The following is a 25,003-nucleotide window of genomic DNA, read 5'->3' as shown; positions in this document are numbered from 1 at the left end:
ATGATATAATTGAATGCTAGAACAGCCCTATGAGATTGATACCAATTCTGGAGTTGACAGAACAGGCACACAGTGTTACTGTTCAGTACCCTCTGTGAGTTAGGACTCACCCAGGACTGTGGACTTCATGCCCAGGGCTGCCCGCACTGTCCCAGGAGCAAGGAGCAGGGAGCAAGGGCTGCAGAGGCAGCTCGTGGCGCCTGACAGCCTCAGGGACAGTGGGCTGTGAGTGGGCTGAGTGGACTCCGCAGAGGGGGCCATGGGCAGCCTGGCAGGGGCGCGCCGCACCTCACGGCTGTGTTTTGTTTGGCCAGGGCAGGATTTTTAGGTTGCTTTTGGCCTTTTGTCTTATTTTCATAGAATTTGACCGCCAGCGGCTGGGCATGTTCTCTCCTTTGCCACAGGCCCTGCCATCCCTCACTGTTTACATTCAGACCCTCAGCTGCCTGCAAGGCAGGATCCAGGCTCTCGGTCCCTCCTCCCCACCTCCCTGGAATGTAACCTTGGAAATTGAGACTCAAGTCAGTGATCTCATTCCTCTTTCCAATCTCTGTCATTAACCTTCACTGGTTAGAAACGTGTTTTAAACACACACACACACACACACCCCAGATGATAGAAAATTTAAATGAAATCTTTTTTCTAAAAATTCACGTGATTCTAATTCTTTATAAATTTTGACTACTCAATCTTAATTGGTATCTGACCCTTTTATATACAGGAGTGGACAAAAGTAAGTTGTGAGTACACAAAAGTTTGTCCTTGTATTATTTATTAGTTGGTATTTTCCATATGAACAACTGTAACCTGTTTGCCCACCCCTGCACATTTAATCAGCCAGCCTATAATCAATTCTGATATGATTTTGAAGCTGTCCAGGGTGATGTATTAGCTTCCAAGGAGCTCAGTACTTTGATTTCTGATTTTTTATAGATGCCGGAAAAGCAAAATCAAAAGGCAGAACAAGAATTTTATGAATCACAGGAACTGTGGGCTTTAGTTTGCTCATTTTGCAAACCTGTGGAATGCCTAAGCATCCTTCCTCTTACTTGGGATGTGAGGTTGCACCCCTGATGTCCAGCGAATGAGGAGACTGTTTAGCAGTGACAGCAAGAGTTTTGTGCTCCTTCTGCTCGCAGAGGAGAGCAGACGGACTTCCGCCCGTAGTCTCTGCTCTTCTGCAGCCCCTAGGTTCTGGACGATTTCCAGCAGCCATGCTGCTTAATAAGTAAATTCACAAAATCTGGGCAGACCTCCAAATCCTGAGGTTTTGCTCAAGTTCTCTTTATTTGTGGGTTTGTTTCAGCTTCTAAAAAATCTCTCCGTAAAATTGGTACAATATATTTCAACCACTACAGTTATGTAAAAGTAAAATTCGACACAGGTTGTTCATATTTTGAGAACTTCTGATAACACAGCCATCAGAAATATGAAGGTCTTTGCTTAATCTTCTATTATGTGTCAAATAGTATTGAAATATAGTTGTGAAATGTATTCACTTATTCTAATTTTAGGTAATTTTTTAATGTATAGGATGACACCCATAAATATTTCTAGATTGAAAAACAAAAGTTTTACTCCATAAAATGTCATAACCTCAAAAGTTAATATGTGGATGGGAAATATAGGCTGCTATTTGCAAACTTTCAGTTTCTTTTAGAAAGTTTTAGGTTAACATTAAAATTTTGGTTGAACCAGATCTATAGCTTTAATATTAACGTCCTGGTTATTACCATCCTTTTTTAGTGTTTTTATAGCAAGTTTTTAATTTTAAAGAAAAAAAAAGTTATATAACGGATGGTATTTAATTCTTAATGTGAATGTCAAATATTTGAAACCACAACTAATATTGTGAAAGCCTCAGGAATTGGTGCAGTAGCTATTAGGGACTTATTTCCCCCCACAAAAATAGACAAATCAAAAACCTCACCAATTCAACTCAAGGAGAAGATTATTAATACGTGAAGTTAATTTTGCAAGACAATCCATATCTTTATACAAAAGCACAGGTTTAATTGCAAACAGTGGCATTCCTGGCTTCCAGGGTTGCATGTACTATTCAGAAACGTAGCCATTCTAAAGTGCTGATGACCCTGTCAATTATCATGTATACAGGTTATGATAAAGTAACAAATGTGCTGTGTAATTAAGTGATGGTAAGAGCAGTTTCCAACTCAGAATGTTGTTATCAGCTAGTCACTACATAAAAGAAAACATAATCCTTCATTTTCTACCTTACCAGAGATAAAGATGAACATGGTATATTCTCTTTGTAAGTTTTAGATATTCCCTTGGCTGCAGACTGCCACTACACACAAGCCCCCCTCCCCTCCTCAGGTTATCTGAGAGGTCACATGACAGTACCTCATTGTCATGTGATCTGGCATTGTCATGTGATCTGGGGCAAAGAGAATGGAAAGTGCTTCTTTGTATGCGCATTCTTCCATGGGTAGATGGCCAGTTTCCCCAAGTGTCTTTGATATTTGAACTTGAATATGAAAACATTGCTTTCTAATTCTAGCTCCAGCTTAGATTGTCTGTGGCTCTTCCAGTTGTTCTGGAAAATCAAAGTATGTTTTCCTTCCTCAGAGGTGTTGGCAAGTCAGGATTCATAAAACACTTTGATGACAAGCCACAAGGCCATGAAGCATTGTGGTCAAGAGCCAGGCTTTGGAAACAGACCAAGCTAGGTTTATATGTCTTCTCTGCCATTTATTGTGTCCTTGGACAAGTGTGTAAACCTCCAGTCCTTAGCTTCCTCATCTGTAAAATAAGAGTAATATAATGGTTATGTCATAAGACTGATGTCAAGATTAAGTGAGCTGATATATGCAAAATGTAATAACATGCTCCTGATAAATAGCAGTTATTATTCTTTTGTATACGTATGTGTACAAGAGTTACCAATAGATAACTGCCTTATTTACTGATAAATGCAATTAATTGAGATTCAGTGTCAACCTAAAAGTGGGAACCTAACAATCTCAAAATATCGTAGGCCATTTAACTGCTAAGATGTGAAAACTGTTTTTCATCCTGGGATTTTAAATATCTGTTCTCCTTAAACACAGTTCCCAAGGATGGCCTCAAAAGCCAAGCTGCATTTGAAGAAATGAGGACAAATTACATCAAAGAGCTGAGGAAGATGGTAACTAAGTGTCCCAACAATTCTGGGCAGAGTTGGCAGAGGTTCTATCAACTGACCAAGCTTCTGGACTCCATGCATGATGTGAGTATTGTCCTTTGATGCCTCTTCAATGAAGGGTCAGCAACCACACACTGTTTTCCAAATGAAGTAGGAGAGTTGAGAAAGTTCTTGGGACTTGGGAAGAGTAAAGGTCTGTTATCGAGTGGGAGACAGCTGGAGGTGAGAGCTAACCAGGAAGGAAATTTTCCTCCAGGTCACGTTTGTAACAAACCTCCTTTCAAGCCAAGGGTGTGGCTTTCCCTGGGAGCAGGACCAGAGGTACGTGCGCCACCAGGGCAGAACCCGTGTCCCGGCCCGGGGTCGGGTCAAGTTTCACATTTCTGTGAGCGACTTAGGAAATGTTTGGTTAGTAGACCTGTTTGCTTTCACATTGCTGTGTCCATCTTCTACAACTGTTAATCTAATAACCCAATCTTTTAAAAACATTATTAGTGGTCCAGGGCCAGCATGGATCATCTCAACCTTTGCCAAATTTTGAATCCTATATTCACTGTTCTTCATAGGAGTCACCTTTCTTGTCTTAATGTAAATACAGAAAGCAAATTCTGAGATTGTTTTTTCTAACTTAACCAGTTATAGATGCAGCTGAGGTAGTGGTTCTCAACCTTCCTAATGCCACCCTTTAATACAGTTAGTTCCTCATTTGTGGTGACCACCAACCATAAAATTATTTTCGTTGCTACTTCATAACTGTAATTTTGCTACTGTTATGAATTGTAATGTAAATATCTGATATGCTATATGTGTTTTCCAATGGTCGCGACCCAGAGGTTGAGAACCGCTGGTAGAGGTTTCTACAAAAGATTGATTTGAATTACTTGCTTTATGTCATTTAAAATGTGCTTCTTGTTTCACTTTGTGTATTCTCCCATTCTGGCACAAAAAAAAGAAAGTTGTATACAGTCATGCTAATTTAGTTTTTCACATTTATGAGGTTTTTATACTTTTGGGAGGTAAACTGTATCACCCAAGATTTGCATAAGAAATTCATCTTCAAATATTTCTCTGTTGAGGAAAATGTTGCAGGCTTGATGACTAATATTAGTATTTCTTTTGAACTAATGGTTCATCCTTTAGAAATCTGTTTATGCCAGTGGAACCTTATCTCTGCAGGTTCTTTGATAAAAGAATGTCACTTTGCAGTATTTTGCATGGAAAACCCATTGCCTATCAGGTTGACCTTTGCTTTCTCTGAACTTTTCGTATGGTCTCAGTCAGATGACCAGCAAGTGAATTCAGGGATGGATAGTTCTGCTGATTACCAGTGTCCTAAAGTGTGTGCTTTACTGGGAAATGAAGAATAAGAGAGGATGGCAAACAGGCTTTTGGGGGACACAGCAAAGGACATGAGGAAAGCAAAGCATGGATACAGACCATCTGAGAACAAGGGCACAGTTACTTCCTCCTGGTGGTTGTGTCAAAATCCTTCTGAATGGAGCTTAGAATGGGGCTTTGTGGTTCTTTCTTGATGAATTCTCTTGTTTGTTCAAATGTACGGGCAGGCACAAGTGCAGTATCAAAATGAGTATACAGGTGTCATCACAACATATGACAATAGATGTGTTTTGAAGCAACTTGCATGTAATATAATAGAAGTTACAACTTTTTTCCAACAGCCTTTCAGAATCTTTATGCCTTCAGCAGAGCAGCACAGTAGAAACACTTAGGGGCCAGCCCAGGGCTCCATGTGTCAGTCCATCCTCTGCCAGCTGCTTGTGTGAGCCAGCACAGTGCTGGCCACCAGATAGGAACTCAAGTTGCCAAGTGGCTATATTCTAACTGACGATCTTCTGCAAAATCCCCCAGGGCAAATCATTGTCCTTTTAGTATTTTTTAATCAAGGTATAATTGATACACAATAAGGTAAACATATTTAAAGTGTACCATATGAGAAGTTTGACCCATATATTCACCAAGACAACAAACATGTCTATCACCCCAAAACTTTCCTTGTGCACCTTTTTAACCTTTCTTCCTACCTACTGCTCCCTATTTGCTTTCTGGCAATGTAAATTCATTTATATATTCTGGAGTTCATATAGTGTACTCATTCATATATTCTAGACCTTCATACACATGGAATCATGTAGTATGTAGTCTTTTCTGCCTGGCTTCCTTCATTTAACATGATTGTTTTGAGATCCATCCATCCTTTTGCATACGTTAGTATTTAGTTCTCACTCATTGTTGCGTAGCACCCATGGCACAGATACTTCACATTTTGGTAGTCTAGTCACCCATGGGTGGGAGTGTGGGTTGTTCCCAGATTGGAAACTATTACAGAGAAAGCTGCACTGAACATGTGTGTGCAAGTCCTGAAATGGACATCACTCTCTTTTTCTTGGGTGAATCGCTGGTAGAGGAATGCCTGGGTCATATAGGCAGTGTGTTCCCATTTTTTATGAGACTGCCAAACTCCTTTCCAGAGTCGTCGTACAATGAATCGTACATTCCCTTGACAAGTGAGTTCATATTGCTCCACATCCTTGCTAACACTCGGTAAGATTAGTCTTCCTAGTTGTAGCCATCGCAATAACTGTGTGGTGGTGTCTCACTGTGGTTTTAATTTGCATTTCCCTGGTGACGAATGATCTCGTCATGTGCTTACTTACTGTCGTTATGTCTTCTTTGGTGTAGTGTCTGTTCAGCCCTTTGGCTCATTTGAAAAAAAGAATTGCTTGTTTTCAATTAGAATGTTGAGTTCCTATAGTCTAGGTAGAATTCCTTTATAAGATATGTGATTTGCAGCCTATGCTTCTCTTTTCATTCTTTTAGCAATGTCATTGGAAGAGCAGTTTTCCATCTGAATGAAGCCCAATTGATTATTTTTTCTTTTATGAGCCATGTTTTGGTGGTGTATCTAAGGAATCCTTGTCTAAGCCAGTGTCACAAAGCTTTGATCCCATATTTTATCCTACAGATTGTCCTCTATTGACTGATATGTAGCTTGAAAAGCATTTTTTCTGAGTTTTGGTTGTTTCTGGTGGCAGGTAAAGCCAGTCCTTCCTACTCCATTTGTCTGGAAAGAGAATACTCTTTGGGGAATCATTTTAATTCTAAAACCTTTATTTTAAATTATAAAAAATGTTTGCTCTTAGAAGTAGCCTAACAGGAGCATCTTGAAAGTTCTATTTATATTCCTATTCCAGACAGAACATTGAAAAATGCATTGTAAGCCCAGAGGGACCTTTCTAACATTCGCGCTTACACAGACCTGAGACAGCCTCTGGCTTTTCATTAGAGGAAATCAGTGAGTCAGCATTTGTGGATTCTCTTCCAGGGAACAAAGGGCTGCAGGAGGACCAGCTCTGTGTATAGAGTGAGTCCTGCTCACTTCAGAAAAAGAGCGTTTGTTCCTAGGAGCACCACAAATAGGAACCCTGTGGACGTAAATCTAAGTGCTGCTTTAAAAGGCAGCACACTAGGCCACCCTTCAGGACACACGTCAGTGATCTCGGACTTGTCCTACACGGTGCACACATGTGTGGGCAGAACTGTGCCATGGGGAGTGAAAACAGCATTCTCTGAAAGAACAGGTTGGCAGTTGAGTATTTGAATTGGTCAGCAACTTTAATGAATCATAAGCCCTCTGAGCATCTATTTCCCCCCCCAAAAAAAACAGTTTCAAAGAAGCAGCTGTGGTCAGGCTTCTAGGGGTGGATGTATTTTTGCATTGCAAGTGTTAACTGCTGTTTGATAGTGGCACATGTGGTTTGGTTTGCATTTCCCTAAGATTTGTGGTGTTCAATATCTTTACATGTGTTTACTGGCCATCTGAATATGTCATCTTTGGAGAATTGTCTACTCAAGTTCTTGGCCCATATTTTTGTTTTTATATATGTTCTGGATATTAACTCCTTATCTAATATATGATTTGCAAACATTTTCTCCCATTTTGTGACTTTTGTTTTAGTGTCAAAATCTTCTCTTCTGAACTTATAACTTCTTTGACTTCATTATTAATGAATGTTTCGTACACTGCACGTCTACAGAACATTGCCATTCATTGTTCATAGCCAGTTTCTCAAATCTGTCAGAGAATAACTTTCTATGAGAATGGTGGGGGAAACTAGGACCTGGCCTTGTTTGGGGAGGTATAAAGGAATTGTGCATTCCATTCCCACCTGAATCTTTGGGATTTATGATGCCACAGGGTGAGCTTTGTGAGGGAAAAAATACCCTGTAGAAAGAAGCACTGAGGGTCCTGGAAGCTCGCTCATAGAAAATCACATCTAAATCTAAGCTGACACACAGGAATCTCTCTCTAATCTGAAATATATCTAGGGAAGATTTTGGAAAACTATCTCATTGTCTAACACCTGTGTCAATAAATCCCTCCCTCTTATGCTGCCTAAATCCCTCTTCTTACAATATAAAATAACCATATAATGCCTGGGGTTTACCTAGTGCCTTTCTTCCTAAGTCCCATCATTGAATCCTTCTAATATCTCCATGTGGTAAGGATGAGTAAATATTACTATTTACACTTCATCACCTCATCTTAATTCCTTACTCTATAAAAGAGGAATAATAATATTTACTCCTTTTTTTACCCTTTCATGGAGAAAAGAACTAAGGCAGGGAGTGATTAAGTGCATTTTCCCTGGTTCCTAAGGGAGGCGGGAGCAGAAGGCAGGAATGGAGAGGACGCAGCACCTGTGAGAGGCATCTGTGCATAGCCAGCCCTGCACCTGGTTAGCTCCTGGGCTGCTGGTAGGTGAGGAGAGGTGTCACTTTAGCGTCCCACACGTACTGGTAGAAGGGTCTCACTCTTAAGCTTCCTGTTCCGCTGTCTCCATCTTGAGGTCCTTCATAAACTCTGAACAAGGGGCTCCACTAAGTAAAGTCGTGTAGCTCAGAGGGCATGACGAGTGGGAGAGCAGCACCTGTGGCAGCCGGTGCGGATGTGGCCATGGACCTTGCAGGGATGGAAGGCAGAAGCCTCAGTGGAGCAGGGTGTCCAATCGAAGGAAACCGGAGACTCGTCCACACGCTCGAAAGGAGCCTTAAACCTCAGGTCTAATTTAATACAAAAAGAAATAGTGAAGAAATTTCTTAAGGGACACAGACATCGTTAATCAACAGAAAAGAGGAACGTTATTATCAGTGCCATTTTGGACTAGGGCAGATCCTATGAAATGACTGACATTGAAGATGCCAGTTGATCAAGGTCATGGTTAAAGGGAGTAGAAAGTGTATATATCTTCACACACAGTCGATCATTATTTGCAGATTCTGTATTTTTGAGTTTGCCTACTAGTTAAAATTGTATCCTCCAGCCCTGGCCGGTGTTGCTCAAGAGTTAGAGCATGAGCCTACACACACGGGTCACGGGTTCAATTCCCAGTCAAGGGCATGTACTTGCAGGCTCGATCCCAGGCACCTGTACATGCGGGAGGCTACCAATCCAATCGATGTGTCTCTCTCTCTCCCCCTCCCTTCCACTCTCTCCCAAAAAAACAATGGAAAAAAAATCCTCAGGTGAGGACTAACAAAAACATTTAAAATACTTGTAACCCGCACCCCCCAAATCAATACTCTCAGCACTTTCACAGACATGAGCAGAGTAATAAATTGAGTCATGTTCCCAATGAAGGTCAAGCAAGGTGACATTCTCCCTTCTTGTTTCAGCTCATACAGTAAATAAGTGTGCTTTTCATGATCTACTTGGTAACACATTTCTTGCATTTTTGTTAGTGATGTTGCTGTTTAAAATTGTCCCCAAATGTAGTGCTCATACACTGTCTTGTGTTCTTAAGGGCAGGAGGCTGTGATGTGCTTCATGGAGAAAGTAAGTGTTCAGTAAGCTTTGTTCAGGCATGCGGTATAGTGCTGTTGAATGTGAGTTCAATGTTAAGGAGTCAGCAGTGTACATTAAATAAGGAGTCTTTAAACAGAAATACACATAAAACAAGGTTAAGTAGAGATCGTTTTATGAAAATGTCATGATCAGTAGCTCATAGAAACCTAACTCCATATTTTCCCTAGGAGTGAAGGTTCAGTGTTTGGAATTCACTGTTCCCAATGACTTTATGGACAATGAGAGTCAGCCGTAAATGGGTATGATCTGCAGGGGCTATAGGATCAAAGGGAAATGGCTCCTGAGGGCACAGTCAGAAATGGGAGGCGTAAGTGATGGCAACTCTCCCTTTGAATGACAGATTCTAAAGCCTGTAAGCTAGACAACCCCCTTATCTAGCTCAGCCCCTGTACAAGGGTTCTCCCGAAAGCATTTCCTAAAGGCTCAGAGAAATGTATAATATTTGGAAAGCCAGATCTAGCTGGTGCCATATGTCCTGATTCACAGACTTAAATCAGGAGACATCGTATACTTGATTTATATATTTTAATAAACAACCAAAACCTCATTAAATCCATGGCATGCCTTCCAATCCAGGAGCCAGCAGATGTTTTTCCCTAAAAGGCCACGTCGAAAGTACTGTAGGTTTTGTGGGTCCTGTGATCCTTGTCACAACAACGTGGCTCTGCCCTTGTCGTCTGAAAGCACGGCTGCGTCCCAGTAAAACTATTTCATACAATTTCCACGTCACAAAATATTCTTTTGATTTTTTCCCCCAACCATTTAAAAGTGCACAAAAATGTTCCTTGGGCCAGATTTGGCCTGCAGGCCATAGATTGCCAACCGATTCATTCAGTGGCATCATTGAATCACAGGAGTGAACTTGGTCACCTTGGTGTCAGGGCCTTGGATCAGCAGAGGCTGCCCTTGGCCAGTGTGGCTGCCCCTGGTTGCTGCGTGTTCCTCTTCTGTTTGAGACTGACATAAGGATTTAACTGCTCAGTCTTGATTAAACCTGATATTAGAGTTGGTAACTTAGGAATATGAATTGGTTTAGATTTTTACATTGCTTGGTGTAGTGTGCTTTTGCAAGAAGGATCTAGGAAATATTGAAAACAAAATTGGGAAAAGTTCATACTTCTATATACAGTAACATGCCAATGCATTTCAAACACAACCCTTTCATTAGAATTCCTTTGTGCAGCCATGTTCTAATTATCCCTTTATCTTGAAACTCTACTTTCTTCTTCTCCATTGTGTCATTTTTCTTTGTGTTTTTCACACATACAATAGACCTTATTCACAAGAAGGCGGAGCTGCAATCTAGAACGAGGCTTGTAATACAAGGAAACTTACACAGAGTAGGAATTAAATAAATTTGAGTACAAAAAAAAAATCAGAAGGGAAATGAACCCATCTTGCTTAGCACAGCATCCCAACAACATACTTTGAAGATTAAATATTCATCACTGACCAGATATCAGTGATTGGTTTTTGAATGTATTATAAAAACGGCGAAGAAGAAATTAAAATGTGACATCTCAGATAAGTAGATGCTAATGGATGGAAAAGCCCTTGGTTTTTCATGAGATGTTGAGTAGCGCCCTTGTCTCAACCCAGAACCACTGCCTCAGGCAGTCTCTCTGGAAACAGGTACATTCTGGCCTGCAGCCCTGGCTTTGGCCACACTCACTGGGGTTCCCCTTACCTAGAATTTGCAGGCAGAGCTCACAGCCCAGCCCTGTTGAATCCAGATGGCCCCTGCCCATGCAGACTGGTCCTTGGCAGAGGAGGGCAGCCTTTTTAAAATGGGGCATCAACAAAAGATTCCCCCTTCTCAATGGTGACTGTGCTATCCCAGAGCTCCCAAGCATCCTGCTAAGCTTCCCACAGGCTTGTAAAGGCCTCGAATTACACTGACACACTAGCATAGCTCACCTGTTAAGCTTTGGGCTATGAAATGTCTTTTGGCGAATGTTTGAAAACTAGTCTTCTAGATATTTTTCTGATGGTAACTTCCTTTACCAAATATAATTGACATATAAAGCATGTACATTCAAGGTGTACAACATCTTGCTTTGATACAATTAGATATTGCAATATGATTACCACTGTAGCATCTCTATCACGTCACATAATTATCTTTTCTTTTTGGTGGTGGGAGCAAGAAAGATCTAGTCTCTTAGCATCTCTAAAATTGATAATATAGTACTGTTGTCTGTAAACCTAGGACTTGTTTGCAAGGTTATAACTTCAATATCTCCCTACCCCCCTAACCCCCGGTAACTACCATTCTGCTGTTCTTATGAGTTTGGCTTTTTTGGTTCCACATATAAGTGATATTTGTCTTTTCCTGTCTGACTTCTCTCACTTACCATAATAACTTTCCAGTCCATCCATGTTGTTGCAAATGTTCTTTCTCTTGGCTGAATAGTATTCTACTGATGGACACTTAGGTTGTTTCTATGTCTTGGCTACTGTGAATAATGTAATGAACATGGTAGTGCAGATATCTCTTCAATAGCCTGTGTTCATTTCCTTTGGACACAGACCCAAGAGTGGAGTTGCTGGATCATATAGTGCTTCAGTCAATTTTTAATATTATTAGGAATCTCTATTTTCCATAATGGCTGAACCAATTTACATTCCCACCAACAGTGCACAAGGATTCTATTTCTCCACATCCTTACCAACACTTATTTCTTATCTTGATGGCAGCCATTCTAGCAGGTATGAGGTGATACCACATTGTGGTTTTGACTTGCATTTCCCGGATGATTAGTAATGTTAAGCATCTCTTCATGTACCTGTTGGCCATCTGTATATCTTCTTTGGGAAAATATTCAATTCCTCTATTTTTTAATTGGATTATTTCTTAGTGAGATATATGAGTTCATTATATATATTGAATATTAACCCCTTCACCAATATATAGTTTGCAAATATTTTCTCCCATTCTGTACATTGCCTTTTCATTATGTTATTGTTTCTTTTGCTCATAGAAGCTTTCATTTTAATGTAGTCCTACTAGTTGAATTTGCTTTTGTGCCTTACCTGGCTTTGGTATCAGGGTAATGCTGGCCTCATATAATGAGTTTTGATGTGTTCCCTTTTCTTCAGTTTTTTGGAAGAGTTTGAAAAGGATTGATGTTAATTATTCTTTAAATATTTAGTAGAATTCACCAGTGGAGCACCTGGTCCTAGGGTTGTGAATATCGATTTGAATCTTCTTATTCATTATTGGTCTGTTCAGATTTTCTATTTTTTCCTGATTAGGTCTTGGCATGTTGGTATATTTTATTTAATTCTTTATTATTTAAAGTATTAGATAAGTCTCCTTTTTCCCCCATTGACCTCTCCCCAGCTGCCCCAAACCCAGTCTGTGTCCATTGGTTATGCTCATATGCATGCATACAAGTCCTTTAGTTGATCTCTTACCCCCTCACCCCTCGCCTTCCCTCATAGGTTGGACAGTCTGTTCAATGCTTCAATGACTCTGGTTCTATTTTTGCTCATCAGTTTATGTTGTTCATTAGGAATTTATCCATTTCGTATAAGTTATCCAATTTGTTAGCTTCTCACTATTCCTAGTCTCTTATGATCCTTTGCATTTCTATAGTATCAGTTGTAATGTCTCCTTTTTCATTTCTGATTTTGTCTTTTTTTTTCATGGTCTAGCCAAAGATTTGCTTTTTCCTGGTATCTATTTATTTTGTTCCCACTCTGTTCTTTGTTATTTCCTTCCTTCTACTAACTTTAGTCTTAATTTGTTGTTCTTTTTCTAGTTCTGAAGGTGTAAAGTTAGGTTGTTTATTTGAGACCTTTCTATTTCTTAATATATGCACTTATCACTATAAAATTCCCTCTCAGAACTGCTTTTGCAGCATCCCATAGGTTTTGGTATGTTGTGTTTTCATTTGTTTTGAGATGGTTTATTTTCCTTTAGATGTCTTCTTTGACCAACTGATTGTTCAGAAGTATGTTTAATTTCCACATGTATGTAGATTTTCCAGCTTTCCTCCTGTTGGTTTCTAGTTTCATACCATTGTGGCCAGAAAAGATGTTTTCTGTAGTTTACATCTTTTTTTATTTTTTTACTAAGACTTGTTTTAGGTGTATGTTCTGTCATGGAGAATGTTCTGATTACTTGAGAAGAATGTGTATTCTGCTCCTGTTGGGTTGGAATGTTCTATACATATCTATTAGGTCCATTTGGACTAATGTATGGTCCAATGTCTCCTTGTTGATGTGCTGTCTGGATGAAAGTGAGGTATTAAAGTCCCCAACTAATACTATATCGTCTGTTTCTCCCAGTTCTGTTACATATGATTGCTTTGAATTCATTTTCTTGATGAATTGTCCCCTTTACTATTATATACTGACCTTGTCTCTTATTACCATTTTTGGATTAAAGTTTGTCTGAGTATATTTACCTCACCTTCTATGGAATGTCTTGTTCCGTTCCTTCACTTGGAGCCTATGGATGTCCTTAAAGCCGAAGTGAGTCTCTTGTAGGCAACATATACTTGTAGTTTTGGTTCTTGCTTTTTTTAAAAAAAATCATCCAGCAGCTCTCTGCCTTTCAATTGGTATATTCAATCCATTTAGATCTAGAGATGTTAGTGATATGTAAGGACTTACAAAAGCCATCTTATTGTGTTCTGGTTGTTTCGCATTTGCATTATTTCTTTTTCCTCCATGTAAGCCTGTCTTTGTAAGTTGTTGTCTTTCCGTGGTGGTATGCTCTGTTTCCGTTTTCTTTATCTTCTGTGCATCTACTCTAGGTTTTGGCTTTGTGGTTACATAAGACATCTCATGGATTAAACTTAAGCTGAGAGCAATTTAAGTTCAATCATCTATGAAAGCTTTACCCTTTTATATCTTTGATGTCATTATTTACCTCTTTATATTATGTGTTTAGCAAATTATAGTAGCTGTGACTATTTTTAATGCTCTTTTCTTTTGAAATCTGTATTGTAGTTAAGTGGGTAACACACATCCTATTACAGAATTTGGAGTTTCTGTTTATTTACCTTTACCAGTGTGTTGCATACTTTCATGTGTTTCCATGTCACTGATTAGCATCTGTGCATTTCAGCTTGAATGTCTTGAAAGGCAGGTCTAGTGGTGATGAATTGTCTCAGCTTTTGTTTTTCTAGGAAGGTTATTTCTCTTTGATAGCCAAAGGATGATTTTGCCGGATATAGTATACTTGCTGGCATTTTTTCTTTCAACACTTGGAATATCTAACTCCACTCTCTCCTGGTCTGCAGGGTTTCTGCCGAGTTCCAATGATAGCTCAACTGGGATGCCTTTGTAAGTTATAATATTTTTCCCCAGGTTCCTTTTAGGGTTCTTTCATCTTAAATTTTGACAGTTTCATTACAATATGTTTTGGACAAGCTTTGTGTGCATTGATATAATAGGGTGTTCAATTCACTTCCCAAGTTGGGTTAGTTCTTTCTAGAAGACGACAAAGGGATATATTCTATTCCTTGTTGTTTTGATGAAATCCCACAGGCCATGTAGGCTTTCTTCACTCTTTTTATCATCTTTTCTTTGTTCTCCTCTAGTAGGTTAATTCACAATTCCTGTCCTCTAACTCAGTCTGTGCTCTACCCTTCTATATATGCTATTGCATTTTTTCCTTTCATTCACTGAGTTCTTCGGCTACATAACTTCTACTTGGTTCTTTTTCATTATTTCATTGAATTGTCTTTGAGCTTTCTTGTAGTTCCTTGAGTTTCTTCAAAACAGGGATTTTGAATTCTTTATCAGCAAGATCACAAAATGCTGTGCCTTTGAACTGAGATGGTAGAGGATTATTACCTTTCAGTGGTGAGATTTCCTTGATTTTGAATGATGTTTGTAGTTTTGCATTGCTGCTTTCTCATTGGAAGTAGCAGACACCGCCTTGAATATTCTGTTCATTGGTGCTGGTTTAGGGGGGTTTCTGCCTTTGTATGTTACTCTGGTCTTGCTCCCTCTTGTGGCCTAAGCTTTTATGCCTCTGGTTCTTACCACTCACCAGACTGCTGGCAAGAAACCTCTTTTGTTTCTATAGGTGGTGCTATAGCTCAAGTTTGTGGTTTCTCTCTTCCCCACCAGTGGTTCTCAACCTTCCTAATGCCGCGACCCTTTAATACAGTTCTTCATGTTGTGGTGACCCCCAACCATAAAATTATTTTCGTTGCTACTTCGTAACTGTAATTTTGCTACTGTTATGAATCGTAATGTAAATATCTGATATGCAGGATGTATTTTCATTGTTCGCGACCCACAAGTTGAGAACCACTGCGACCCTGGCCAGTTTTCTGAGGGCCCTCCCTGCTGGATCTTGTTCTTGCCTCCACACTTAGAAGTGGACACAGAGTGGGGGGAAGTGTGGACTTAAAGCATCAGGTGCGCCTGCAGAAACAAAGGGATCCCCCAGGTGTGGTGCTCCCAGAGGTTCCTCAGACTTTCTGCTGAGCGGTCAGCAGGAGCCTTGTCCCAGTAATGCCTTTCGATGCTTCTTTCCCAGTCTCCTTCCTCCTCCTAGTCATGGAGTTCCCGCCTCAGAGAAAGTGGCTTCTCCAGCGCTCCATTGGGCAGCTATGGGAGGTGCCGCCGCCACCACTGATAGTTCATCCAGTGCATTGTGGCTGGAGGTTTGCTGGTAAAGTTCTTGCTGTCTCTGCTGCATTTAAATTCCTTTGATTTTTGCTCTGATGGCATGCTGGCATTTCCCCTGGGGAAGGCTAGATAGACCTCTGCAGTTCCTCTCTTAGGTATCTGCCCAAGCCAGCACTCTCCAAGTTCACTGCTCTGCTGGGTGTACAGGTGGCAGGACGCTTCCGTGTCCTGGGCATAGTGCTGCATCCCACAGCTGTTTGTTGAATTGTGGGGGACAAACAGGGTGAACCATCTTATGCCACTGTTACTCCTGATGGTATCTTTTGATCCTTTTTCACTTGGTCACATCTAGGAGGCCTTCAGCTCCTAAGCACAGCCTCTAGGAGCAGGGTGAGCTGGGTTTGCAAAGGGATCCACAAGTGAAGGCTGGCAGCACCAGCCAGACTGAAGCAGGTTAACTCGCCTGTGCTGTGTGGAGGTCGGGGGTTTTGAATGAAGCCCTGGCTCCTTTATAATCACTGCAGGACACTTTCCAGTGTTCACACCTATCATGGTATGGGAACACCTGGAATATGTAACTACTGACCATTTCTCTTCCTGTGACAGTATTGAGTCAAAGTTCTGTATCTGCCCCTAACCCCATCTTATAGCTGCCTAAAATTCTGATCTTTGAAAACAAAGCTTCAAACCTCCCCCCAAGGCTTATTTCAAGCAAAAAAAGCTTGATCCTAATCAGCTGAAAGCTCTGGAGTCAGCAGATAACTTGGGAGAAGGGAGCACACTATTGAAAACAGGCGGGACCTGCTTCATGGAGGCAGTTATCCGCCAGGTGCTCGTCCCCGCCCAGTGGTTCTGTAACTTTAGAGCAGCAGCGCCAGGCCCACCTGTAGGGCACCAAGAGCCCAAGCGTGGGCGACCGCTCGGGGAGAGCCTGGGAGAAAGGCACTGGTAGAGGCCACCAAAGGCCCTCGGGCTCACTCTGACCTTGCCGGCTCATCTGCCTCTGGCAGCTGTGGCCCAGCGGACGGAGAAATGCTGAGCATCGAGCTAAACTTCTGTGATCCCAGCAGATGCATTTTGTACAGAATGAAAAGTCACTGCACAAGACTTTCTCTTTTTCCTAATAATGCAGGATTCTTCATACTGATTGTAATTAGGGTTCTTGCCGCTCCATCTAGGCTGGTGTCACCAGGAAAGGCCAGTGGGAATCAATAGCGAGACGGCTGGCCTGTTTGTCTCACTGCAATTAAGGCGTTCGTGCTGACAGGCGGCAGGGCAGAGCTTTTGTCCTTGTAGCCATGATGTTCCTTGGACCCCAGTCCCTCTAACTGCAGGGGTGGGGTGCATACAACCTCACATTAAAACCCAACATAAACAAGTCGAAGGGCATCGGACTGACGGGAAAAGATGGAAGGGGGTAGCTTCATAGATCGAGTTCTGCATTCTTTACTCAGGCTGCTAAAATGAAGATGCCCAATTACATTAGCCAGGTTTTGTTTTTGTTCATTGATTAAGACCGGCAACAGGCTGCTCTGAAAAAAAATACTGGGCACTTACAGTCAGAGAAAGGCAGGAGCCAGAGCTAGCAGGAGGGCCTCTCCCAGGTGCTGTGTGGCTGCATCAGTACTTCCTGTCTTCAAGGAGCTTGCAGGCCACTTGAGGAGCTGCAAATGTGCAAAGTTACACCAGTAGGAGGTGGAAACCACAGGATAGAAGAGGAGGGGTGTCACCTGGCTGTAATGTCAAGTAAATCACAAAGACAAAACATGGCATCTGTGAGTTCAGAGGAGAGCAAGGGTCCTCAGGCCAAGGTTCCAGGTCTCCGGGGGTGGGAGGTGACTGCAGGGAGTGGGGTCCTGTGAAAGGAAGAGCCTGGGAAACCTGCAGAAAAAGCCAAAACTCCTATCATTTGAAGAGACACTTTGGGAAAATCATTCCATGCATTCCATGCTAATTGAGTGTCCAAGAAAACTTCTGGACTATCCCTGCAGGGCTGTGCGTGCCATGGACCTGGAGTGATTCAATTCTAAAGGCCTGTGAGAAGTCTGGCTTTCCCCCCACGACACACACCACCAGACTGGGCGAGGCCCGAGGCTCCCTGCTCTGCCCTGGTGGTTTGGGGTGTAAGTAGAAACTACCTGTGGTGGTTTAGTGACGCACAGCCACCTTGCAGGGTCTGACTACAGCCTGGCCTCACTCTGCCAACTCTGATCTTGGGAGAGTGTGCAGTGATGACATGTGCATTGTACCTGTTTGGTTTTCTGGCTCCTCCGGGCAGAGGCCCACCTGCTGTGTTCCTCTGCATGCGCCGCTCATTGCTCCAGGGTGACACCTAGGAGACAGCGTGAGGGTTAGACCACTGTGCCTGCCGTGACACAGCAGTCATTCTGGCTGGTCAATGTCCCTGCCACCCAGTTCTCAGAGCCTAGTTCCCCCTCCTCACGCTCTAACCTCCTGCAGCCACACCTTCCAGGAGGGCTGGAGACCTCGTACTGTAGCACCGCCAGCCCCCCACCCCCAGCATCTGCAGAGGGTCAGGAATGTTCTCACCCAGTGACTGGGAGCACATGCCTTTGATTGTCACAGGTGATTCCTGACCTGCAAAGGTCTTCAGCCTTGTCCCAGGGCCCAGTGGTCATCCAAAGCAGCCACCCTGAGAGTGTGTGGTGGTGACAGGGCCGTCTCCCCCGGGTGTGCACAGGGCCTAATGCCTCGCCTGGAACTGCCCAGGCCACCCCTCCCTCTGCACTCACTGTAAACAGAGGTGGGCAGAAATGGCAGCCCCGGGGTCAGGTGCATGGTTAGGGAGTAGTGACCGGGGCCCTTGTCCCCAGCCAACCTGCGAGGACAAACAGCTGAGCCTCAGGCCTGTCCCTTCTGGGTTCCTCAGCATCTCCTAGGTGATGCTCGGTGCTGGGAATGCAGGTGTCACAGTCAGGGACAGAGGCGCTGAGAAGGCCGGGCCCTGTCCCCATTAGCAGTCGCAGGGGCGCTCTGTGCACACTGCCCCGTGGTGAGCACTGATTTATTCTGCCTGCATCTCTGAGTGTGTGTGATCGGCACTGCTCTCGCCTGTTTCAGATGTCAGTAGGTCTGTGCAGAGCTTCCCCTGTTCCAAACCCCCGAGGGACCCCCCACTGAAAGGTGTGGCACCATGTGGGGAGAGTGAGGCCATGGGTGGCTTTTAGCTCTCACAACCACTGGCCCGCCACCTAAATTAAGAAACTCGCCACCCCGATTCTATTTTAAGAATCTTTTTTCTGGAAAAGCAGAAAACAAAGCCCTCCTGCCCTTCACTTTATAGAAGGGGGACCAAGTTCCATAAAGATGACTCAGCACGTTTGGTAAACTGTCCATAGAGGAAAATGATGGAAGGAGCTTGGGACCAGTAAGAGGGCAGCATGAAAGAGGCTCCGCCCTAGCAGAGCATCCTGGCCTCGTGATTAAGAGTAGGCACCCTAGAAAGCAGGTGCTCTCCTCACCCTCATTTTACAGATCTGGAAACTGGCACCACATTCACAAAGCAAGCATGTGCGTGAACTTGCCCTGAGTGGACGGGGACAGAGGCTGGTGCTGTTTCCCAGCTTCTCTGGCCCCCACGCCCAGTGGCTGCAGAACACGTACCACATGTCACAGTGTTTGGAACCTGCCTAGGGATCAGCACTCTGCAGCCACCAACAGAGCCGGTATCTTTCCGAATGAGATTTTCTTGATTTCTGGTTTGTAATGAAGGCCTTTGCCACACAGTTATTTACTATCCCACGCAATGAAAGCTCGCCATTCGAGTTTAAAAAAACCTGAGGGAAAATGACAGATGTGTTTTCATAAGAATCGCTTTTCTGACGGATTATTATCACCTGCTTTACCACAGAGGGAAATGACCAAAAGTCTAGTTAACTAAAAAAAATCAGAATGTGTATATTGTGATGTGAAATGATATTCCTAGTAAATAGAAGAGCAACCAAGAATGCTGTACTGCATTTGTGGTTATTGTTTCCTTACCTCACAAAAGTGGTTCAGATCCAGGAGGCTGAGAAGGTCCTTGGGTGACAGAGGAGGGAAATGGCTGGATGGGCGAGGGGACTCAGAGTTGTCCTTGATGCTTTTACTTGTCTCTTAAAATCCCCCTGCAGTGGAGCATGGATGACAGTGGACGGCTGCATGGAGATGCAGTAGATGCCCTCACACTGCACAGCTGTGAGAAAGAGAGAATTCCTCCATTTGTGACAATATGGATGGACCGTGAGGGCAGGCATTATACTAAGTGAGATAATCCAGAGGGAGAAAGACAAATACTGTATAATCTCACTTTCCTGTAGCATCTAAAAAAGCCAAACTCATAGAAACAGAGTAGGACAGTGGTTACCAGGGGCTGGGGGAAATGTTGGTCAAAGCGGACAAATTTCTAGTCATCAGAGGAGTACGTTCTGGGGATCTAATGTACAGCATGGTGATTATAGCTAATCATACAGTATATCTTAAGTACTTACACCACAAAAGAAATGGTAATTATGTGACATGATGCAGGTGTTAGCTAATCATTTTGCAATATATAAGTGTATCACATCAACCCATGGTACAGCTTAAACTTGTATAATGTTCTATGCCAAGTATAACACTGCAGATCTCAAAAGCTGGGGGAAAATGAAAGAAGTAACTGAGAAGTCTGAGTCTGCCACCAGCTAAGGGCAGAAAGCCTGAAGGAGGGAGGCCCGGGGGTGGGGGAGTAGGGGAAGGATGAGAGGAGCTCTGCCTTGTCCCTCACTGTCCTGGGCACCTGCCCCTCCAACCCCAGCCCACCTTACAGTCTTGGGATGGCCCATCACCCAAGGATACATGCTCACACTCGCCCCACCCAATTCACACGTAACAATCTGACAGCAATTCAGTGATCCAGCCACTATGAACTTGGTTACTGACCCTGTTGCCACTGATATATTTAATCCTGAGCAGTTACACAGCTCTTGGCTGAATTTGTTTTGCATGAAGGCATATTACGTGCCCGGTGACATGAGCACCCTCCTTCCTCCCCCAGGGCAGGTGACTTACTAAATTCATCAGGCAGCATCACAGACAGGATTTCCTGGCTGGATTTCTGAACGTTGCTCTGAGAATTTACACAAGTTGTAAATGCAGAGCGCTGCAGGGACAGGGATGGAAATCTGACCTCTGTGTCACGTCCCCTCTCTGTCTGTGTTGCAGCTGGTGAGTGACTTGCTGGAATTTTGCTTCTATACCTTCCGAGAGTCCCAGGCCCTGAAGGTGGAGTTCCCCGCGATGCTGGTGGAGATCATCAGCGACCAGTTGCCGAAGGTGGAATCCGGGAACGCCAAGCCGCTTTACTTTCACAGGAAGTGACGGACTCATCGTAGCAGAAGAACTTTGCCTTAAGTTCCCCTGTGTTGTTCCACACCCATGAAGGACCCAAGAAATCATATTTTTAGCAGGTGATGGTTGAGTCATACTCGTTCAGCAGTTTCTGGAGTTTAAGGTCATGTTAAAGGTTTGGGGCCGGGTTAGAAGTTAGACGTGGATTTGGCAAGACCCGAACAGTCTAAACTCTAAAGGACTCTCCCCTCTCCAGTCCCCAGCGCTTAGAAACACGTTCCTCTGGATGAAAAGCCATATCTAGTCAATAACTCTCTGATTTTGATACTTTAACAGATGGAAGTTTTAACTATGCCATGTAGTTTCTGGTATCAGCCGCTTGTTTTAAAAGGGTTCAAGGACTAATGAACTTTTTAAAGCTTACCCTTGGTTTGCACATAAAACGTATAGGCTATATGGGGCATTAATATTCTTTTGTTATTTAAAAAAACAACAAAAAAAGAAAAAACCTATACAGACTCCCGTTGTGTAATAACAGAGCACGCAGCGTGGGAGAGCGCCCCCCTCTGGCTCGCACTCGCCCATGTTCCTCCGCATCACTGGCGTTCCTCCCCCTTCAGCGTCCATTGGTTAATTAGAATGGATAAGATGTTAAAAACAAATGCCTCTGTTTCAGTTTCTAGTATCTATTGTGTTGGCTTTACAGATAATTTTTTGCAGTCTTTTGCTGTGCTGTACATTACTGTATGTATAAATTGTGAAGGACCTGAGTTATATATGGTATAAGGAACTTTTGTAAATGAGAAAAAAAAAAGATACAAAAAAAAACTTCAATGGTTAATAGGAAGAATGGGAAAGTATTTTTGAAAGAATTCTATTTTGCTGGAGACTATTTAAGTACTATCTTTGTCTAAACAAGGTAAAAATTTCTTTTTGTAAAGTGAGATGCTCTGCATGCCTAATGAACCGTTTACAGTGTATTTAAGAAAGGGAGAGCTGTGCCTTTTTTAGCTTCACATCTGATTTACCATTTCCCAGTCTCTGTTGTAAATAGCCACACTGAGACCTCTTCGGTTGTCCTTAAGCCTTTCTACTTTGTCTGCCTTTGTTTTGTCTTTGGTCTCCCGCGGGGGTGCTCGTGGGGCGTGAGCATGTTTTCCGGCAACGGGCTGTGGTGTCCGGAGGGCCTTGAAGGCGTCACCTGAGGACACACGTGGGAGCCGGTCCGGAGCGCGGCTTTAGCACCGCTGCCCCCGATCCTCGGTCCTCACGCAGCAGAACCAGCCACAGGCGAGGAGAGCCCGTGGAAAGCAAGGGCTCGGCAGGCATAGTCCCATCCCATTTTAGAGAAATGCATCTTCTCCCGTGGAGATGAGAATCCCATGCCCTCGCTACACCTGTGAAAGGTGACATGTTCACGACTGGTCTTGGGAAGGGGGTTCGCACTCCTGGCACCGGTCATGGGAACACGCAGGTTTTGCAGGACACACTGAGAAGATGCACGCGGCACGGTCAGAGCAGCGTGGAGACCACATCATCATTAGAGGGTTTTTAGATTTTTAAAAGGTAGGTTTTAACGATAAATTTTATACATAAACAGTTTTGGGGGGAAAACTACAGATCATATAAGCAAGACAGTGGCACTAAAATTTGTAATTCATTCATCTGTTTGGCACTGATGCAGTTTACGGCTTTTCTCTTGCCCCAAATCACAAACATCTCTTTGGGGACACTTAGCAATATGATTGCACTAAATAAGCTACTTTGAATAGAGGCCAAATCAATCTTTAAAAGTGATGATAATCATCAGGTACTCAGTGAAATCACATTATTTTCCAAAACCTACAAGCGGTAGCTGGAGAAGCCCACGGCCAGGAGAAGGCAGCGTCGGATCCACACTTTTCTCCAGGGTTCACTGTGCAGGCAACATTACCTTGTCTTTCCAAAGACACCTGCCTTATGCAAGGGGAAGCCTGTGAAAGTGCACTCGGAGGGAGTTTTTCTTACATAATTTGCAATTTCGGGAATTTAATTTATAGGCAGATCTTTAAATACAGCCAACTTACTTACATGCACAGCAATATGAATGCCACACTTGGAAGAGGATAGATGCACAGCATGCAGACTTGGAGTTTCCAGAAAAGAAACGGCTTACGAGAGCAGCTTTCAGCTCAGACTTACTTTTTACGCAGTCAGAATTTCGACGTAACCAAGTTTGGGATGGAGGTGGTCTGCATTGGCTTCTCATATTAATGATGGTCCTGGCTGTTTGTGTGTCTCCGGGTAACTTTGCTTGGTTCAACAGCAAAGCCATATTCTAAATTCACTGCTGAATGCCTGTCCCGATCCAAATGGTCTGTCTGCTCTTATTTTTGTACCATATTGCTCTTAAGAATCTCGGTTTGGTACAATTCATAATTCACCAGAACTTCTTCATATAATTAAAAAGAAAACACACTAAATTAGTTTAAAATGAAGCAATTTATATCTTTATGCAAAAACATATGTCTGTCTTTGCAAAGGACTGTAAGCAGATTACAATAAATCCTTTACTTTAATCACCTGTTGTTTGGGAAACAGTTCATTTGAATGTCTATAGGAACACCTGGATTTTGTGTCCTCCTAAACCTTGATTACATGTGCTTCTGCCTACATCCAACATGGAGTATCAGGTTTTTGGTTTTTACCCACCATGTTAGAGACCTGTGTTAGCCACATGTTAATTATACTCTTTGGGGACTGGTTAGATGCCTTGTTTCTTAATATTTGGCCCACTAAAATACCCTATAAAAGTATGATAACTGCTAGCCACTGTATCTGCACATTGCCTCGTTTATCTTGACAACTACATGTAAGCCTGTTCATTCTAGAGACTCACATGAGTAGACCAGATGCCCCATCTGACTCAGATGTCTTCCTCCAGTTGTCCTGGGCTGTCAAGAGGCTCAGGTCCCCACCAGCCATGATGTTTCTCACACTCCTTACAGACTCCCTCAATTCTGCTCATTAATATGAAACACAAAAGAGCAGTAAGCAATTACCAGCTCCTTTTAAAACTAGAAAACATTTTCTTCCCCACAAGATAAATTCAAGCATAGCCATGCTCGGCTTAATGATGGGGATACGTCTGAGAACTGCATTATCATGCAGTGTCATTATTGTGGGGACATAATAGCACTCACACAGACCTAGACGCTGTAGCCTACTACACACCCAAGCCTATCGCTCCTGGGCTACAAACCTGTACAGCATGTTACTGTACTGAATACTATGGATAATTGCAACACAGTGTTAAGTATTTGTGTATCTAAACATAGAAAGGGTGCAGTAAAAATACCGTCGAAAAGTTGAAGAAAATATTACATTCATACAGGCCACTTACCATGAATGGAGCTTGCAGGACTGGATGATGCTCTGGGCGAGTCAGTGCGTGGGTGGTGAGGGAATGGGAAGGTCTTTGACGTTACTGTATATGCTGTAGATTTTATAAACGCTGTACACTGAAGTTACACTAACTTTATCAAACCTGAGGTTAAATCAAGCATAAGAGAAAATGGTGCAATCAAGAGAGAACAGTAAACACGAGATATGTAACAGCATGCTGTTTTACAGCAAACAATTTATATGTAGAAAGAGTACACTCTCCAATAATGATAAAAATTAAAGTAAATGCATCAACCGGTAAGAAAGACATTTATTGTCAAGTAGCATGTACTGTACATAACCGCCAGTGCTGCTCTGTTACACTACTGACAGGTTTGTGTACACCAGCATCACCACAAGCAAGTGAATAATGCATTACACAATAATGTTACCATGGCTACGATGTCACTGGTGGTAGGAATTTTTCAGCTCCATTATAATTGTAGAAACCACGGTCATTTATGTGGTCTGCCATTGACCGAGAGGTCATGTAACTGGTCATCATTCAAACCATTTGCTTTGAGAAAGATTAGACTATTTGAGAGTTAAATAAATTCAACTTCACTTAAACACAGTAGATATTTTTCTCTAACACCTCACAATCATTAAACACAACACTAGAAAAAATT

The 25,003-nt window shown here is 42.6% G+C and overlaps 1 protein-coding gene and 1 long non-coding RNA gene across 7 annotated transcripts in view; one reads left to right on the top strand and one right to left on the bottom strand.

Annotated features, from left to right (window-relative positions):
• The window catches only part of NR3C2 (nuclear receptor subfamily 3, group C, member 2), a 294,691-nt gene extending 271,182 nt beyond the window's left edge, over nucleotides 1-23,509 (top strand). For both annotated transcript variants that reach the window (XM_014543864.1, XM_005871406.2), the window contains exons 8-9: nucleotides 3,072-3,229; nucleotides 20,826-23,509. In XM_014543864.1, coding sequence (XP_014399350.1) covers nucleotides 3,072-3,229; nucleotides 20,826-20,981 — 314 coding nt within the window. In that variant the 3' untranslated portion in view covers nucleotides 20,982-23,509. The remainder of the gene's footprint in view (nucleotides 1-3,071; nucleotides 3,230-20,825) is intronic.
• Nucleotides 768-20,870, bottom strand: LOC102247952. Of its 5 annotated transcripts, none has more exons than XR_001363115.1 (5): nucleotides 20,791-20,870; nucleotides 19,626-19,818; nucleotides 17,181-19,420; nucleotides 7,865-8,227; nucleotides 768-2,763 (listed from the first exon to the last, which is right to left on the bottom strand). It is a non-coding gene; the product is annotated as an uncharacterized LOC102247952 (long non-coding RNA). The 5 variants fall into 5 exon arrangements; XR_001363117.1 differs by lacking the exon at nucleotides 20,791-20,870 and having other exon boundaries at nucleotides 17,181-17,955; nucleotides 19,248-19,420; nucleotides 19,626-19,886; XR_001363116.1 differs by lacking the exon at nucleotides 20,791-20,870 and having other exon boundaries at nucleotides 7,865-10,107; nucleotides 19,626-19,886.
• Nucleotides 23,510-25,003: the final 1,494 nt, after the last annotated feature.

Source organism: Myotis brandtii, unplaced genomic scaffold, assembly GCF_000412655.1.
Source record: "Myotis brandtii unplaced genomic scaffold, ASM41265v1 scaffold34, whole genome shotgun sequence".
Lineage (NCBI taxonomy): Eukaryota > Metazoa > Chordata > Mammalia > Chiroptera > Vespertilionidae > Myotis > Myotis brandtii.
The sequence above is the reverse complement of the archived record's forward strand: the minus strand, read 5'-3'. Positions and strand labels throughout refer to the sequence as shown.